Below are 19,462 nucleotides of genomic sequence, written 5' to 3'. Positions count from 1 at the left end.
CTGCATGGCTGATTTCAGCACATTATTTAAATATCTGTGTGTGCATCTGTGTGTGAATTTCTTTGTCACTGGGTTGTGATCCAGCCCATTGTCTACAATCAGACAGTCCCTTCACACGAACAGAATAATTGCAAGTGCGTTTGTTGCCAATAACGGGGTGTTAAGAGCAATGACAGTCATAGCTCAAGTACCGTATATTAAAACAAACAGTGCAACCAGGTAAACTGTGGGACAGACCAGCATGCTGTAGGTTTCAGTGCTGTTTGTGTTGGGACAAATATCAGCGTGCTGCACAAAGGTTTGATTGGCTCTATGCTGTTTTGAGTACAGCAGGACACAGATGAGCTTAAACAAGTAAGGGCAGGTGTTTACTGTTTGTTGGACACATGTTGGCAACAAAATGTGCAATGCACCACATGTGGATTAAAACATCTGTAATCATGACAGAAAGTGAGCAATTCAATAATAGCTTAAGTCTAAACAACAAATACAGTAGAAGTTATTCTTCATTTATACATTCTAGAGATCTGCAGCCTGTTGCACTGCTTTAAACTATGATCATAGGTAGAAGTGTAAAGTCTACACAACAGCTGTTATATTGTACCTAGTTAGTTTTACAGAAAGTGATGGAAAATAAAAGTGCAAGAGATTTGTCCAAAGTTAAGACGTCCCAGTAAGTTCATGTTCACAACCAACCGGTGCCAGTGGCAATCATAAGTGAATGAAGAATAAAATCACACTTGTGCCCTCATCTAGTGCAAGTAATGGTAACTGTGCAGCACAACACTGAGTGTGTCTCAGCATCATCATAATAATCACAGTGATGGTGTCTGTCACAGACAAAGTGCTCTCGATGTAGCCTAAAGCTGCCCACATGTGATCAGTGGTAAAACCACTCTGCCCTGGCTTTGCTATCGTTTTCCTATGGGAAGAGCAGTGCTGTAACAGATCATATAAAACAAAGGACCTAGCCACCGTGATGTCACCCATTGGCTTGTGGACTCCTGTTTTGAAGCCTTGAGTTTGGCATTTTGGCCATTGCCATCTTAGATTTTTGGGGCAAGCAGTGAATATCTCTAGGCGAGAGGCTGGCGCTGTGGAGGGCGAGGGATGGATCTGATCTGATATCAATATTTTTCAAGGTATTGTGTCTAAGTTAAAAACTCCACTAATGTCACAACTCTAGAAGGCAGCTTAAGTTTAAAGAAAAAAAACAACAACAACCTTTTTCTCTTGCTTGGATTTAGTCTCTCCCATCTTTCTAACTGTTCCAGCATGACAACAGTTGATACAGAACGACTTCCACCTGCTCAGGGGAAGCGTACATTTAATTTCACTCTCCACTCTACATTGGAACTAAGCTGTGATACAACCTGGTTTTACTAAATTATATGGTAACTCCTGCTAACCTACGTTCAAAGTTACACATTGATGATGCAACGGGCTGCAAATGTGCAGTGAGATTTTAACTTCTACAAAACTTGCTGAATTCTACTATAACACAGATTAAATGTTTTCAGTTGTGCAGGGGTAAATGTTTTTTCTGCTCTTTGCACTGAGGGCTTTCAATGTAAAACAAAACATCAGACCTCGACATGTTAAACACTTGGCACAACCCCATTTCAATGGACTGTTGGGAGATAATTTAAATGACCCGAAAGAGGGGAGAGCATGAAAGAAAGACACACCACCCTCAAGAAATAAAGAGGAAATGAAACGTGAAGGGTGCTCTTCATCAGACCCAAGTCATTTCAACAAGTCATCTCACCACATGAGACTGCAGTAAATTCTCACATTTCAAACTATGTTCTCTGTATTCATTCAGGAAGAAAATTAAAAATCCGGAGGAAACTTTTTACATTTTCTATCACAACACTGCTGCAAGCATGTGATGTCTGCTTGGGATCTGCAAACTGAAATGTAAAATGGACTTGCAATAGATCAGTTTGGTAATATGAGCTGATACTTGATAATTAAAAAAGTGAAGTAAAGTGAGTTAATCCAAGTTGATACTCAGGTTTAGACTGAGCAGAGGAGAGGAGCAGAGAAGCAGAGCGTGGGGAGATGAGCAGTCCTTGAGTTATTCATAGCCTCTCCATCAGATTTGTTAAGGGGATTGGAAGCAATTTAAAGGCCTCCGCTGACTGTTTGACTCGAGCAGCATTATGTCTCTCTATTCCATTATGTTGAGCTGCAGTGTGGGGATAAAGACCAGGCTTCCTATTAGCCTCTGTATAAACAGATAGGGTGATGCTAGGCGGGTGCTAAGCCTCGGCAGAGAAGGAGAACTCTGACACTGAGGAGAATAGACAGCAGCAGGCGGGAGCCTATACTATCTCCTTGCTTTGTCTCACTATCACCTTCCTTCTATCTGTTTCTCTCAGCACACACATACCCCCTTATCTGCCATACTCCGTAGCCCAAGACAGGAGCACCATTGCTGTGGATCAAGAGGTGTTATGACTCAGTGAACAGTGAGCCGAGAACAGTCACAGGTCTGTAGCTCGAAACAAATGGATGAGCACATTAAAGGCGAAATTTGTGACCCAAATGCAACCAAAAGGGCAGCCAACAAAATTCAGACCACAGGAGTGGAACCTGCCCGGTAGACTACTAAACTACTAAACATTTACATCAGTAAATCAACACAGAGGAAAACCAGGCCTATATACAACAGAGACCTCTTACTGAGCATTACTTCAGTGTCTTAGTGGAGTGCCAAAAACATGAACAATGTTCATAAAATGTGACAAATCATTTTTTCCATTAATTCTCAATACGTTAAATGGATAATGTTACTAAATTGGCTTGATTTTTACCTCACTAAGGGGATTAACTAACTCAAAAGGGCCTCTCCTCTGCAGTGTCCTGTTATTCTCCTCCATATAGAAACAGATTATTAAAGAACAATAATGCTGCAACTCAAATTGGCTAAAAGAGCAGAACAGCGAGGGAGGAAAGAGAAGAGAGTTGGTTCGTAGAGTTGTAGCTAATTACTCTGTTCACACCAGTCCCCTGTTACTCTCATGCCTGCCACTACAGCAATGGCACGTGGAAGCACACACACCCACGCACAAACAAACACACACACACATAAGTATACACTGTACTAACCCAACATCGCTATCCCTTCCATGTGTCCTTTAGCCTTTCAGCACTGTGGCAACCGCGAGCTTCATCAATGTTCACTAAAATGAGCAGTCGTTTTATTCTGCCAGCCTGTGCTTGCAAGCTTCCAATTAGCAGCTTATTAAAATTGGTGCTGTGCTTTTATGGAGCTGTCAAGCCTCGGTTAGGCCTCGGTACTGACTCACAAGAAAAGTCAGGTCACTGAGTCTTTCAAAGCCTTAATACTGTACACATACATGCAGTGTATATCCACTTTCCCCTTACAAGATCCAGTGCACATGGTGTATGGCTCTGGAGTGGTTGCATGGCAGCATAAGAGTGGAGATAGTTGCTGAGGTGAGGGAGGACATGACCGCTAGTGGAGAAAGCCAGGATTATTGATTCCGCTGTGCTGGATAGTGCCGGGACTATATATTGGAATCGGATGACTGCATGACTCCTTTCACAACTGAACTTGTCTCTCTTCTTTGCTTCACTGTTGTCCATCCCTTTACTTGCTTTCTTTCTAACAGTATGTCATACACAGGTAAAGGCAGCCAAGTGATACCACAGGTGAACATTTCTGATCATTTGTTCAGAGAGACAAAAGCTGAATTTTGGTCAATAAAGTTGGAAACATTGCATGCATGTCTAACTGCTGTTGTAAATCTGTCTCTCTCTATGTAATTTGCAAAAACACAGCAGTGAGCTGAATTGCTCCCCTGGATTCCTGCAAAGTTTGAAAATCCAATCAGCAATGTCTTGGACATTGTAAATGATATATAAGCTAACAAACTAACAATGCACCCCCCCCCCCCGTTTATTCATTTATAAATGTAGAGCATGATGACATTCATTACTTCAATTGAGGATAAAAAACTGATGAGGGAAACTCAGTGACTCATTCCAGTATCAGAAAAAAACTCATGTTTCCCTTTCAAACTTCCTCTTTCCTCTTCTCTTCCCTGAAACTTTTTTACTCCCAATCCTCCCCCATAGTGCAATATCCAGTCCCTGTCTGTGCTTTCTTTAGTCTAGAGGGGCAATCTAAGGCCAACAACAACAGCGACGGCAGTATTACATCCCCCCTCCTTGTACCTGTAAAAGGCCTTGCAGCAGCAGTAGCGGTGGTTTATCCAGGTTGCAGTGCAGAGTGGATGTGACAGCCAGCACCGCTGCTGCTGCATTAGTGTCTGATATGCTGTGTGTGTTTGGGCATGTGTACTGTCACCTCGCTCATCACCACGCTCCAAGCCATTAGGGTTATGTGCGTTTGTGCGTGTGATGGTGGGGCAACAGAAAGTGAAATTTGTGGGAGAAAATGTAGGAGTGCAAGAAAAGAGGATGAGGGCAAAGCAGCAAAGGAGGACAGAGGAACCAACAGAGATGAAGGAAAAGAGAAAGACAGAGAGTCAGCACGGTAAGGTGATAGAAAGAAAAAGAGACAGACAAACGGAGCTGATCCTCTCTTTTCGTCATGTCTCTAATACCCCTGAGCAGGTTATTTGTTGGCCTGTTACTCAGTAAACAAGCTGTGACTCCTATCCCCCACTCACTGTCAAAAGGACACACACACACATACAAATGCATTAACACGCACACATGTGCAGACGCACAGTTGTGTGCTCTATCCCCTCTAGGTTGCTGGGGAGATGGGCTCAAGGAAGGCTGCCATGCTGACTGATCTCATTGCTCTGTTTATGGGGGGTGGGGGGACAAATGTCCACTTTGTGTGCATTTGAGCTGTTGTTTGTGTGTGTGTGTGTGTGTGTGTGTGTGTGTGTGTGTGTGTGTGTGTGTGTGTGATGGAGTTTGAATGAGGCTGACAGTAATGAGGCAAAATGAGAAGGATGAAAGCACAAAGTGTGTGCGCCTGCACTTGCTTGTTGTTAAGTTTGTGTGTCTTGTTTGTATTTGTCTGTAGTCTTGCTGTAAGCCATCCTGCAGCCTATCAGTCGAGCTCTCTGTGTTCGTCTGTTTGCATCGATTTGTTCCCTCTGTCTTTAACCCTCGGACTGATCCATGCCTCAGCTGGACAGAGAGAGGGCCTTTGGTATTCTGAAGGAAATGTCACAGCCGTCACCAGTGAAACACATACAGACATTGGGAGGCAATGCTCCCTCCTCGCTGAGAGTGAGACGAAAGGCGAGAAGGTTAGTCTGAAAATATGCAGACCTTCAAGTCCAATCTATTGACATCCGGTGCTTGTTGAAATGCTCGGATAAGCAAAAATACACACAGTGTGTGCAAACCTATACAGGCTGAACAAAGAGCCACATAATTGGCCAAAATCTCCTGATTACCCAAACAAGCAAAACCAAATCTTTAAAGACCCCTCCACTCAAACATGTATTTTCCTGTGTTTATGTCGCCTACAATGTCTTACAGGGCAGACGAGAGCAAACTTATTACAAGTGACATAAAAATCTCAGCCAGACAGCATACATCTTTCTGAAAACTTTGATTGGACAGTGGTTCCTGCAGAATCAGAATCTATGTGTGGTGGAAGCTGATGATGAGGGGGGTGGGGAGGACCCAGTGCAATAAATGGCTTAGTTTCAATTTCACTGCACCCGGCATTCTGCTGCTCTGTCTGTGCCCAGAGTACACTCTGTACTGCTATATATTCCAGCAGCACTCCTAATGAAAGGTCCAGCTCCAAAAATAAAGAATCAAAACATGGCAGCTGATGTTTTAATCGTGGCGGGCCACCACTGATAAAAGAATGTTTGGGAAACCCATTGGATCTCTAGTATATTTATGTAATAACTCTGAGACAATTTGAATACACTGTCACATTGTAGCAGATATAATAATGTGTTTCGTAACCACTTGTATGCCTTCGCAAACCACTAAAGTTGCAGTTACAGTTGACATCCATGTCAGTACAGACACATATGTAGCCATGACAGACTCTTTGTTTACTTTTCATGTGTGAAAACCATGTAAACAAATGTAGCAGTGTATTTAAAATGTGTCTGGAGTGGAACTCTAAAAATACTTCCAGTGATCACAACAGTTCATACAAAATACAACTTATTTGACATTTGGTCTGCATAATAGACCCTGTGAAATAATGTCTCTCCCACACCAACTCTGTTATCCTCATGTACTGCCTACAGACACAATCTTTTTCTCAAAGACAGCATGCACAGGAGTTTTGACCTGCTCTTGCAATTAGAATTATAGCTGGTCACTTGCCAGACCATGAGAAAAAGCTGGAAGGTTTTAAGACAGTTCTTAGCCTTGTGCAAACTTGGCAAAATAGAACTGTGAACGATGCTAACAAAGGAACATTTGAGAACAAACCTTTGTGTAATTTCTGCAGCACTTATTATAAGTGCTACAGACGACAAAAGATTCAACATTATGTCATTACACCAAAAAGGAACAAATGAGCTACAGCATATGAACAGGGGGCTGTCAAGCCTGCACCCCAACCTTGTAGCATTTCAGCCACTAGGCCTCCTGCAGCCTTGAAAATCGAACTCACATTACCAGCATTTGCTGTGGGTCTTTGGTACCTGCAGGCTAAACCGCCATATGCAGACCCCTATATTAATGCATGTTTCAAGAAGACTCTTAAAATATGATACTGTAATGCTGAGATCCTCAGGAAGGTCATCCCAAAGCTGTGGAGCCCTGACACCAAAAGCCTGCTTACATTTAACCTTTCGCAGTGACACAGGAATAGCCTAGAAGGGTCTACCCAAAGACCTCGGGCTGTAAAGACCACATACTTACTTACATACTACAAGATAATAAATGATGGAATATTAGTCAATGCAAAGCCTAAACGTAATGAGCAAAACCATTAACCAAGCAATGACAAGATGCTAAAATGGGTGAAATTCCAACTAATATGATCTTATTTAGCATTCTAAAGAATCCACTCTCCCTTAGAAAGGTAAAAAAGGCCCTAACAGCAGTGAGGTGCATTTACAATCTTTATATCCATATAATTTAGCATTGATTTAATGCTTTTAGCTCTTTTAGGCTTTTCAGTATGTTTCTCAAATAGTGTAGCTAAATGCACAATGTCACAGTGTCCCTTTTAGAGGTGTGAGAGGGAACTGTGTGGAGTTGGAGCCAAATCTTCACTGGCCACCTCCATTGATATGTGGCCCTGTCCCTCTGCTAGCAAGGAACCACCGGACTGTGAAACGAGCTTTTCCAAACTTGCCCAAAGCCCACAAAGACGATTTACTATAGTGTCGAAAGAAGGAGCAGAAGAAAACCTTAAAAAAAATACATTTGTACTGCTACCTTGTCCGCGGAGAGAGAACAGTCAGGGTAAGCTGCGCCATCACACACACTTCACTTGTTAATGCAGTGAAATATGACAGTCAATTTTTCCCCCTCAGTTAAAATGTCTTACGGAGGCTGAGAGGGTTGAAAGATTCTCTTTAAAGATGCTTTTCTCTTTCAGGGATTTTTTTTCCCAGAGGCTACAACATGGTAAGTTTGTCACAACATTTTCAATAAAGAATGAATAATGTCTATCAGTGTCATGGCAACCACACTGATTTATATGAATATACACACTTGGTACCACAAAGATACACACACAAATGTACACCATTGAATACTGCTGTATAGTACCCAAACATACACGTACAGGAACATCAATAAACTGTACCTCATACCCTGATGCTAGTTCTGATGTGCGCACAGTCACATTAACAAACCCACCACCCTCCCTCACATCACACACACACACACACACACACACAGAGATAAAATGCAGAATCCAGGCCAGGAACAAAGTGAAAAGCTCTGCAGAATAAATCCGTCTCTAAGCCAATATGTAGCCCGAACTCCACACTGTGTGACTTCCACCCCGATCTATCAAAACGGCTCATTCACAAACATGGCAAAACACACCAGCATAGAATGGAGCAATGCTATTCCCGGAGGAAATAATCTCCTAAAACCATTACAGGGAACAACGTAGGTGCAGTAGCTATGGGGAGGATTATGGCCAAACCCTCTCGTACACACACACTTTCCATCCTATTTTGCTTTCCTTCTTTATGCTGCACATGTGCGTGTGTGTCAACAGAAGCTGCTTGCGGAACTACTGTAACAAGCATAAGAAAGCTCATTCCACAGACTGGAACCAAGTGTGTGTGTGTATATATACAGGACGTGCATCAGTGTAGTGTGCCAACATCAAGAGCGATGAGCATTGTCATTGTATTGAATACAATGATAACTCTGTGTGTGTATTTGTGCAAACTAATTAAATTTATTGAGGGCAAATTACAAATTAAGATTGTTTTAAAAACACTCAGCACTAGAATGTACAGATACAAACCTAAAATACTGCAGACTGGAATGACAGTGCTTATCAAGCCAACCATGTCGGTAAAAACATAAAAATGGCACATCCTGGTGCTCTGGAGGTCTGAGGGTTGGTGCTAGAATGGATGGTTCACAGGGACAGGGGAGGAACACTCTGCTGTGCGCTCTGTTGTGATTGGTTATGTCATAAATTGTCCATGCTCATGCAAGGCAATGCAAATGTTGACTTTGACCACAGCCACAAAGCTTTTACTGCTGTCATGGTGAGTAGTTTAATTTATTCCAAAGCATCATATTTTATAATATCTGCATACATGTTTTGCTCTGGAGGACAGCCGACAGCAGGCACTTGGCCGTGGTCTCGGACCCCACAGACTTCCCGCCCTCTCTGATTCTCCAACATGCTCTGCTGGCCCTGGCTCTCCTCACACCCACTATGGCTGCCTCTCCAGCATGCAACGGGGGGCCCTGGCTTGACTGTCAGCTGCCTGGCTCTATCCCACAGCCCATAAGCAGCCTCCATCGAGCCCCACTGACCCAAACTTTTTGCCAGAAAACCAGAGGGAGGGCAGGAGCTCAGTGTCCACATACCCCTGGATGTGAAGCTGTGGACTTTGTCAGTTTTTGGGAGGGTGGGGTGAGGGTTTTGTGCACCTGTTCTATGAACATCTGTTGCTGTAATTGGACAATGTTTTATGCTCCAGCCAGTGACAAGGGATCTGAAAGAATGTATCAATCCCCCGTCCCTCCAGACCATCCATTCTAGTATCAACCAGGTGCATCTCTTCCTAACTTCTCACACTGTTTCACTCATCATATATTCTATTGCGCTTTAACTAGCTAGTAAAGGCAAACAATGCCATAACAAGATCAAGGGCTCTATTTTCCTGAACCCTGCGGAGTGGAGCAGATGGCAGTCAAGTACGCCCTGCCCACTGCATCAGGGGCACTGCAAATGCATGTGCCAAACAGACCAGTCAGATTTTCCATGCAAAACTGTGCCTTGACATTGTGCTTTTTCACTCCATTTACAAACTGCATATGGAACAGACACATGCTGCCTTGTGGTGGCTTTAAGGAGAATAGCATGGGAAAAGGAAAGGCCTCTCGGTTGACTGAGATTCTTCAAGTCAGTTCTTTTTGGGGGTTTTTGTCATTCAGTGTGCAGTGTACTTCTGGGACACTGTCTACAGATGTGGCTGCAGAGTAAGCGCCCCTCACTTTCAAGCTGCTCTCTGGAACAGGCAGCTGCAGAAACACACCTAGGGCGAGTCTGAGTGAGAAAGAAGGATCTACCTGAAGGAAAAGAGGCTTTGCCCGGTAAGGCTCCAAGAAAACACTATCTTCTGCCTTCTGCTTAGAAGTGGTGAATTTAAAGCTCACAGCAACTAAATACGATACAGTCTCTGCCTTTTGTTTGATATCCAGTGTCGGCAAAAAATCTTGTTGCACATTTCTGATCCATCATCAGTGCAGTTAGCACACATTACCTTGGAGGGCTGGCTGGCTTGGCTTGTTTACTATATTATGTGAACATCACTGTCACCCTGAATGTCCTGCCGAACCCTGTTCAAGGTCTCAGACTCTAAACTCTATACTAAATTAATAGCTGATTATTCATATCAAAAAGCCAAATCCAATTTGACTGACATAATTCTGAGTTGGGTAAACCCCATCACCACTTACTGAGGTGGAATAATTCATTCATTTTGATTCTGTCACCCTCAATGGCCTATCTCCCACCAGGAAAGTACCACTTTGCCAGTGTGACACTGCATCTGGAGTCCTGCGCTGACATGACAGTAGAGGCCTAAAAGGTCTTCAGCCTCACTAACGGCTCTGTAGGTCTGTACTTATGCAAAGCAGTGCTTTAAAGTAGATCCTTAGGTCAACACGTCAACGTGCACACAATTACAATGCAACAGGCTGATGCTTAGCAGGTACAGTATAATGTTACCATGTTCATCATAATAATTTGGTGTTTTAGCTTGCTAGAATTTTATAATTAGCACCAAATGAAAAGTGCAGCTGAGGTTGATGGGAATCATTTTACAGGTATTTGGACATAAACAGAAGTGTTAGGATACATCCTCTAGGAACCATGAATGTTGGTACCAAGTTTTGAGCCAACCTATCTTTTAGGTGATGAGATATTTTACTTGATATGTAAAAAATGTAACCTGCTGGTGGTGCTGGAGGAAATGTAAGATCAGCACTGTACAGTCAGTCCACTAGTGTGGCTTTTTTTGGCAAAATCAGATTTGATATATATATTTACAAATACCTCAGTGTAGGTTGTTCAAACAGAAGTGACTCACATCAATATTCAAAACTGCCCTTTATGCCTACCCGTGTACAGTTTTCTTCTTGACAAGGGAATTTATTTTGGGACAGAACATGGGTAGACAGTATAACCTCAGGCTACGGTCACAGTGCTGTGTGAATCAGAGAGGACATGTTCTGCCTCATTTATTTCTACTATTCATTTATCTGCAAAAACCCCCGTGCTCACCAAAATAAACACAACGTCTCTTTTGCCCGTTTGACGCTACGCCAGCTTTCCTGGAGGCGGAAATGCTACAAACGACACACCTCAAAGGGCTGGCGCATTGCACCAGGCGCTCCTAACATGCCTGTGAGCTCACTCCAAATCTCTATGAAATGGGGAAATTAGAATGTGCGGAACAGCAGTGAATGCAACTGATGTGTTAATGAAGATGTAGGCTACACGTGGCTGTGAGAGCTGAGGGTTTAGCACTGGGATATGTTCCTCTCTGTTTTGAAAGGAGGGAATGGGCAGACTGGAAAGACAGTTGTTTAGATATCGGAATGAGCCCAAATCAATTATGTTTTATTTTGGCCTTCAATCCACACTAGACCAGGTTTTTCCCCCACTGAAAACAGAGCTCTTCAAATGCTAGCCCAAGTGGCTTAATGTGTGGGGATGGGAGAACTTTACTTTTCACTTGCCCATTATTGTCAGTTTGTCTAAGTACTTCAACAAACCTGAACCGCCAACAGTTAATCACCTAAGATTTTCTCAACGATCTTTTACTTTGGGTCAATATAGTTAATCACACAACACAGACGCTATCATTGACATAGCTTTGTTTCTTTTATAAGACAGCTTCACAAGTATGTAATGAAGCTATTTGATCAAGAGCCTCAGTACATCAATCCATGAATGTTTTGGGGCAATGATTCATGCTGCCTGTCTGATGGGGCTTTATCTATGAGCCTGTTTGCTGTAGTACTTATTTGGACAGTAGCATATCATTCAGTTTAACTCTGTAGTAGGCTTATATATGAGCCTTTATGGATAAAAGGATCAGAAAATTTGCAGTAAACTTGGTTTACCTAGAGAGAAGGGCAGTAGGATAGTAATACAACATAATCATTATTATTATTACTTTTATTATCAGAAAAAAAAATGCCATTACTATTATTTGAAATTCTTACAATATCCTTCCTCTCTGTGTGCATGTCTCTCTCTGTGATAGTACCCTGATTACCAAAATGACTATTGCCTTCCTCTGCAATCCAAATGTAAACTTAATACCTCTATAATCAATTCTTCTTCTTGGCCACCCTTATTAGTTGGCAAATCTGTTTTCTTCCCCCCACTGCCACCACATTATTAGTCAGACAATCAACAAGCCACTTCGACACAGAGCTAGTTTAATTGGATGCTGCACAGAGCATTACCATGCCCGTTGCCTAGCAATGGATCCTTATGCCAGCATTGCTGTCTTTTTGCATGTTTTTTTTCCCAAAATGGCATCTACAGTATAATTACTTTGCAATTACTTCCTTTCCCTCAAACAAGTTCCTAACATATCCCGATAGCTTCATGCCCAACGGTGCTCTTTCTGATTTGGCATGATGTAATAAAGCCCCTGAATGGTTACCGTGATCCTGTACTGGAGACAGATCTGTATACCATTCAAATGATAATGTGATCTGTGGTCATTTGGCTTTGATGATTACAGACGCTTTGAGGACTATTGAAGCACCTGCTCACATCAGCGGTGTATTGTAGAAATCTGAATCTCCTGGCTGTCCTGCAAAAGCCGTTTTCCTGCTAATTAGGTGTCACTGTGGTGAGAGGTAACCACAACAGAACAACTACTTCTACAAAGTCAGCTTGGTGCTTAATGATATCTTTGCTTTTGTGGTGCAAAGAAAAGGTAGTAAGATGCTGTATATACAACCTTTTCCATGGCAACACTGTTTCTAGATACTAACCATTAGAGCAGCTTGAGGTAACTGGGCCAAAATGTTGAAGACATGGTTTACTCTCTCCCATGAGATCTGTGCAAAGGGCTGCAAGCCATGTAAACTTCTCTTAAGTGATATGTCATCCACTCCATTGTCCTGTCTTTCCTTACATCATTTAGTCCAGACACTGCATATTGGTGGTTTAACAGTGTACAAACCTCATGGTTTAGTGTGCCTCTGTTTTGAGCTCACGGAGTGTTACATTTTGGGTAAAGGTGGAAAAAAAAAAAAAAAAAGGACAATTGAAAATGTAAACATTCAACATTGGTTCACTAGCCAAAATCCTTACTGTAACTGTTAAGGCACAGTAAGGACTGACATGTATTCAGTAAGGAAGAAAATATAACAAAAAACAAACAAACAAAAAACACAAAATGCTTGTGCTTTTTTTTCCACAGAGCAGGCACAATGGACGACTAAACAATGCACATGTAAATGCATATCGTAGCGGGGCTCAAGCAGTCTGACCAGTTAATTTGATATTCCCGGTGATGGAGTGCCATTACATTTTTGTAGCAATAAACACTCCTATAGCAATCCTTATTGCTTTTGCACAGACCAAATCTGCAATGAGAAGATGCCTGAACCCTATGGGGAAAAGGACTCGCCTTCCAGTGTGTTTCTTGTTGTGTTTGTTAATCGACACATTCAGGTGATGCTGTTGTAAACAAAATTTTCCAAGTATATCGACAGAGGTATACCTGAATTCAGCTGAACAATGTTGGCATACAGTTTGACAAAATTTGTTGAGCTTGACTAACTAGCTAATCCCAATATCATTGACCTGCAGAGCCAAAAAGCCACCACAGACCCACAGTTCTAGATGTATGCACAGAGATTGAAAATCTCTATCATGGCTGCCAATATTCTTGAAATAATAGTCCACATTTGTAGTCTTTTTATAAAAAACAGTTTGAACAGTTGGTTGCCAACACAATAAACATTTCTTAATTTAAAACAACTGCACAGTGTGGTTTTATGTTTTGTTTTACCATCTGCTGTCGTGCTATTTTCATGTGTTGTCATTTAAACTTGCACATGCGTATGTCTAAAAACATTGGGTCTGAAGCTTGTGCATGTGTCCGTCTGAAACCATGGGCCAGCAGGGGCTCATGAGCTTGCCAATTTATTTTTCCTATGGTGAAGGCATGACGCGCCCCATGCCTTAGTCTACCTTTGATTGGCACACCTTGACATTCTCACCCTAAACCACCAACAAAGGTAATGATTACTAACCAATCAGAGGGACAGTAGCGCGGGTCATGCTTTTGTCATAAAAAAAAAAAAAATCTCTGCCTCCAGCTCTGCGTGACGATGTTTCTCTAACTGAGCTAAGCCACCTCGCATGCCATATGTACAGCTGGTAGACAGCAACTGCTGCATTGCCAATACTTCCCAGGTAAAACTCATGCCCCAGAATTTCTGGTCCAGCAGTGAGAAGTACATAGTAGACTATTTTGACAGTAATTGTTTGGGTGACAGGGTGTACCAAAGTGGGGATGTAGCATACTGAACCAAATGTCCTGTACTGTACAGTAACACTTCGATACGAATACACGTACAAATGTATAAACGTACAAAAGTCATACAATGAGCTGGAAAAAAAAGCAACTTCCTTAAATAGACCTGAAATCCCTCAATGTGTGAGGACAGAGACAAAATAACTGGGAAACAAAAGAGCATCAACACAAAGCTGTTATGAATGCATTGCTGTTACAGACACTGGCTGGAAGAGGACGATAGTAACAAAAGAGATTACGAGCCATATGCAGTATGTCGCCGCCAGGTTGGTTGGCTGGAGAGTCCAATAAGCGGGCTAAATGAGGCCTTGACACCGGCCAAGAAACAATTCCAGACTTTTTTTTTCTCTGGCAGTGCTGATGTAGTGAGGCCAGCCAATACACTACCATGGGACTGTTTACAGCTATGACATTGGACTGAGATTGGAGTCGTGACACGGCCCTGAAACAGCCCTCATCCTCTTTGGACCGCACTAACAAAATACCTCACTGTAATACTGTACCAATAGGTGAGAGAGGGGACACTTAGGGCTTCCCAACATGAAAAGCTGGCTGAAAATGATAAGAGGAGAGGTGTCTCACTTCCACTATAAAGACTCATTACGAGCTTTCATTTGTTTTGCTATCTTGTGTTTTCATGTGTTTCTTTATTTTGTCCGGTGATTGCCTGTTTCTGTAGATCTAGTTAAATCCCTTTCCTGCACAATGATTTTAGACACACTTATTAAGATGCTACACTTATACTGTAATTCCACATAAACCAAAGGACCAGAAAAAAAATTAAACTGAATTGTATAATTACATCGAAACTTCGCCCCCACCAATTTCTGCCAGATCCTTTATGAGGCCTCTGTGCAATTCAAATATCTTTTTTAAACTTTTTCATTTTCCCCCGTTTATGCAATTTGCATATTCAAGAGTTTTACACTTATTCCCCACAGTAACTCAACTCTGCATGTCTTAATATGGATGAATTAAGATTAATGTGCATTCATACCCTCTTTTTATGCTCATTAATATTAAACAATTTTAAGGCATCTTTAATCACTCTGAGCTATAAATTTATGGGGCTAGAGATGCCTGGAATAATGTTTGGCAAATTCGGGCCAAAACATTAACACCAGAAGACTAGATACCCAGAGGGACAATGAAAGAAGCAAATACATATGATGCAACATGTATCCTAGACACAACACTGCTGATGTTGGTTGCCAACAGTTACAAGTGATATACAGGGCATTCTTTCTGAGTAAAATATTCTGGGTGGGCAAATTATTAGACATTCCAAGATACATCCAATGCAATATGTACAACAGTCCTGCAATGAGCTGTTGGCTACAATGGGCTTGTTTGAGATGAACCAGCACAATGCATTCCAGTTAGATTTGTATCACTGTAACCTCCAGCATGCACTGGGGCGGTCTGTAGCCATGTGTGAGGCAGTCAGGATGATAGTCAGCACCTCAAAGTCTGAGGTCATGGTTCTCTGCCAGAAAACGGTAGACTGCCCCCTCTGGGTCGGGAGAGTTACTGCCCCAAGTGAAGGAGTTCAATATCCTAGGGTCTTGTTCACGAGTGAGGGTATAATGGAGCGTGAGATAGACATATACACATTGGAATCAGAACTAACAGGATGTGAGTGTTTCTCTGACTTCCTGTGCATACTAAATACTGCTGGAAACTGTCTGACTTGACCACAGCTTTTTCTCACAGCCCCCAGCTGTTGCTTCCTAATCTTGACCACGTTCCAGGCGAAGCGCAGTTCATCTCAAACAAGCCTAATATGAATCTTTAAAAATATCAATGGCAGTTGAAAAGCTTCCAACTCTAATTTATCTTAAACTGGCTAAATGAAACCCAGATTGTCTTTAAAACTCACACTCTCCCTACTTAAGCCACACGGTGATGCTCCAGCCGGTGCCGCTTAGAGGAGCAGGTGGTCACAGCAGACAGTGAGCTGAGCCATGCTGAAGAGTCACCCACCGCCTTGCTCATCCCCCTCCCACCCTTCCTCTGCCCTTTATCTCTCCTACCATCCTTTTCTTTCAAACCATTTATCCAACCATTCATCCTCTCCGACTCGGCTTTATTTCTCCATTCCTTTCCTGCCTGCCTTGCTCCTCTCTCTCTCTCGCCCTCCATCTGCATGCTCCCACAGACAGAGGCAGCCAAAGCGTCTGACATCCACAAGATGTGCAGTAGGCTTTTTTCCACTGGCTGTCCCCCTCCCGCTCTGTTGTTCCAGCAGCACATTCACCCACGGCAAACTGAACGCAGCTGAACACACTTAAGAGGTCACAAGGATTTAATGATCACTGTCCTTGTGCGTGTGTGTGTGTGTGTGTGTGTGTGTGTGTGTGTGATGGTCACATGGGTGGTGGAAAGGAAGTGATAGGTGACTTACAAACAGATAGGCTGTGCAGGGCCTATCAAAAAGAGCAAAAGATAGGCTGACATGCAGGCTATCACTCTGACTGAACTGCAGAATACTTCATGAAGCCGTAAAAAAACAATGACGCCCCAACACAATCCAATCTGTATTAAAATAAACCCCAAAACACCAAATATTGCTACTAGGATTTATTCAAGTCTGCCACAAAAAAAGTGGAAGTTTATTGACTTTCTGTTAATCCCTAAACAGACTGAATATGAATCAAAACCTGCTCTCTGGTTAAACTGTGACAGCCCTGGGAATAAAACCACACAGCACAAAAAGATACCTGCAGTGAGTATGACATGACTAAATCCTCTCTGATTACCTTAAACACGAGGATTAGTTTCCAGAGGGGGGAAAAATCCTCCCATAAGTCTAAGTGACAGCGCTACACTTAGTGGGCAGAAGGACAGCAGTGAGATGCTGTAAAACAAGAACGAGGTGATTTCTCCATTCACTGGTGAAGAAAATGGCTATTCCGTTCTCTCTCAGTCAACTTGAAAATTGGTGGCATTAAATGTATGTTTTGGTCTCTTGTCTGGTTCCTGGAGTTCCTCAGGGGAAACTTTGTGGAATGCGATTTCTGTGGTTATCAGCTTTAATAATGAACGTATAAATCCTGAGCCCCCAGCGAATACCACTGTTTATCAGGATGGAGATACTATATTTGTAGATAAAACTACAAATAAATGTCCTACATTCAAATTCCGTAGTAAGTAAAAGAAAATAAGTATTAGTAGCAAAACATGCTGAAAGTATCAAAAATTAATAGTGCTCGTTCTTTAGAAAAACAGCTGATGTTATTGTATATGACATGATCCGTAAGTAAGTAATAATAAGTAAGTAAATGGCTAATGGACTGCATTTTTATAGCACTTTTCTTGTCTAGCGACCAATCAAAGCACTTTACAACACAGGCACCATTCACCTATTCACACATACATAACATTCATTCATTGGTGGCTGAGGATACCATGCAAGGTACCATCTACTCAAGATAATCATTCATGCACACTCACACACCGATGTGAGTCATGTCAGCCAAGAATAATTTGGAGTTCTGTAACTTGCCCAAGGGCACTTCGACATGTAAACTGCAAGGGTCAGGGATCGAACCACTGATGACCGCTCTACCTCCTGAGCCACAGTCACCAATGTATTTTACTGTTAGGTAATTTAGTCTCGCAGCTACCAGCCTAGGGGTTGGGGCCCACCAAATGCTCAGAAGTCACAAGAAATCTGAGGGGTCGTGATTTGATTGATGGGAGAGGAAAGAAAAAAAAATGTATGGGTAAGTAAGGTTCATGAATGTCAGAATTGTACGTAAGTAAATGTAAGTTAGTAAATTCTTTATTACTTTTCACCACTGTCCACTACACAAACATTCCAACCAATACCAGTTGTGCCACAAGCATAAATGTGCAGAATTAAACCCCAAAGGATTTGCCATTTCAGCACCGGTGCTTCTTTGTTCCATTTTGGCTTCTTGTGTCTCAATGCAGAACTTAACCGTGACTTGTTTTATAACTAGCTTTCTCCTAAAACATTACTAACACCTATTGATCTGTGTAGGGAAACACTGCAGGACCACAGAGGAGGAATAAGACACAAAATGAAGGAATGTGTTAGGTCAGAGTTATAATGAATCAATGAAGCAGTGGGGTCTGAGGGGGGTTGAATATAGTTTTATAACTGTGTTCACTTAAATGCTCAAAGTTAGTCATCCTCACTTCATCATCCTGTGATACCATTACAAAAAACTCTTTATTCTGGAAGAGTTTTGGCCAATCCCTGATGTGAGGAATTTGTACGGCTAAACAAAGAGCTGGTTTTGCAATGATCGATTTAGGAATTGTTTTCCAGAGTTCTGAGAATGGTCTCCCTGTGGTACTGAAAGGAAACACTTCAAATACTTAGATAAGAAGGATTTCTGGTTTGTTTTTTAGAGTTTTTGAGGGTAATGCCATATAAATAGGTGAAAAAATGCCATTTTAGACTAACAGTGAGAAACAGACGATTAGAAATGACAAACTACCTTGCTCTAGAGTAAAACCTTGATGTAGTGTCACATGATCTCCAGTTTAAACCTCTAATTTGAATGCATCCTATTAAGTAATTCTCTTCCCAGACAACCAGCAGGTTACATGACCACTTAGCTTATGAAATCTGCTGTTAAAAAGCAAAAGGTTTTGTCAGTGTTAAAATAAGGTTTTGTGACACTTTNATATATATATATATATATGAATATATCTTTATATATTTATAGGCTACAACAGATATGAGATAGGTGTTAAGCACATCTTCCCTGAAGAGTATGCTGTGTGCTCTGAAAATAAATCCAAAGCATTTTACATTTGTTTATCACCGTTAGACACTGCTTTAACATCATTGACTCACCAGCAGTGAAGTCCTTGTTGAGGTCAATGAAAGCATTAGAGTGAGGGGTGCGCATTTTGACAGATGAACTCAGTGCAGTCCTCCAATCTGGAATCCTTAACGGGAGAAAAATGCAAGGTAATGGCAGGATTTAAAAGCCACACATTTTTGAAAGTAGTTCAAGGCATGAGAAAATTACAAACAAACAAACATAACATATTCAGTGAGGTTGAGAATGATTTCATTACCTGGTGGTGAGATAGCACACTTCAGTCATGGCGGAGTTGGTGACTCCAAAGATGTCTGGGACCATATCCCCATTGAAACTGCGGAAAGAGTTTCACTTTTTTTAAAAACAGGTTATTAGGTACATACTGTACAAACTTGTTGACACTGTCAGAGAGGCGTAAATCCATGGTCAATTTTGAGGTCACAGTAAAGT

General features: G+C 41.9%; 1 protein-coding gene across 1 annotated transcript in view; it reads right to left on the bottom strand.

Moving 5' to 3' along the window:
* Positions 1-19,462, bottom strand: part of itfg1 (integrin alpha FG-GAP repeat containing 1) — a 183,914-nt gene that overhangs the window by 161,044 nt on the left and 3,408 nt on the right. Inside the window, exons 5-6 of the mRNA XM_050047630.1 lie at positions 19,269-19,346; positions 19,042-19,136 (exon numbers count right to left, since the gene is read on the bottom strand). Of these exons, the coding sequence (XP_049903587.1) occupies positions 19,042-19,136; positions 19,269-19,346 (173 nt within the window). The remainder of the gene's footprint in view (positions 1-19,041; positions 19,137-19,268; positions 19,347-19,462) is intronic.

Source organism: Epinephelus moara, chromosome 1, assembly GCF_006386435.1.
Source record: "Epinephelus moara isolate mb chromosome 1, YSFRI_EMoa_1.0, whole genome shotgun sequence".
NCBI classification, from domain to species: domain Eukaryota; kingdom Metazoa; phylum Chordata; class Actinopteri; order Perciformes; family Serranidae; genus Epinephelus; species Epinephelus moara.
Note: the sequence above shows the minus strand (reverse complement) of the source record. Positions and strands in the feature narration are given on the sequence as shown.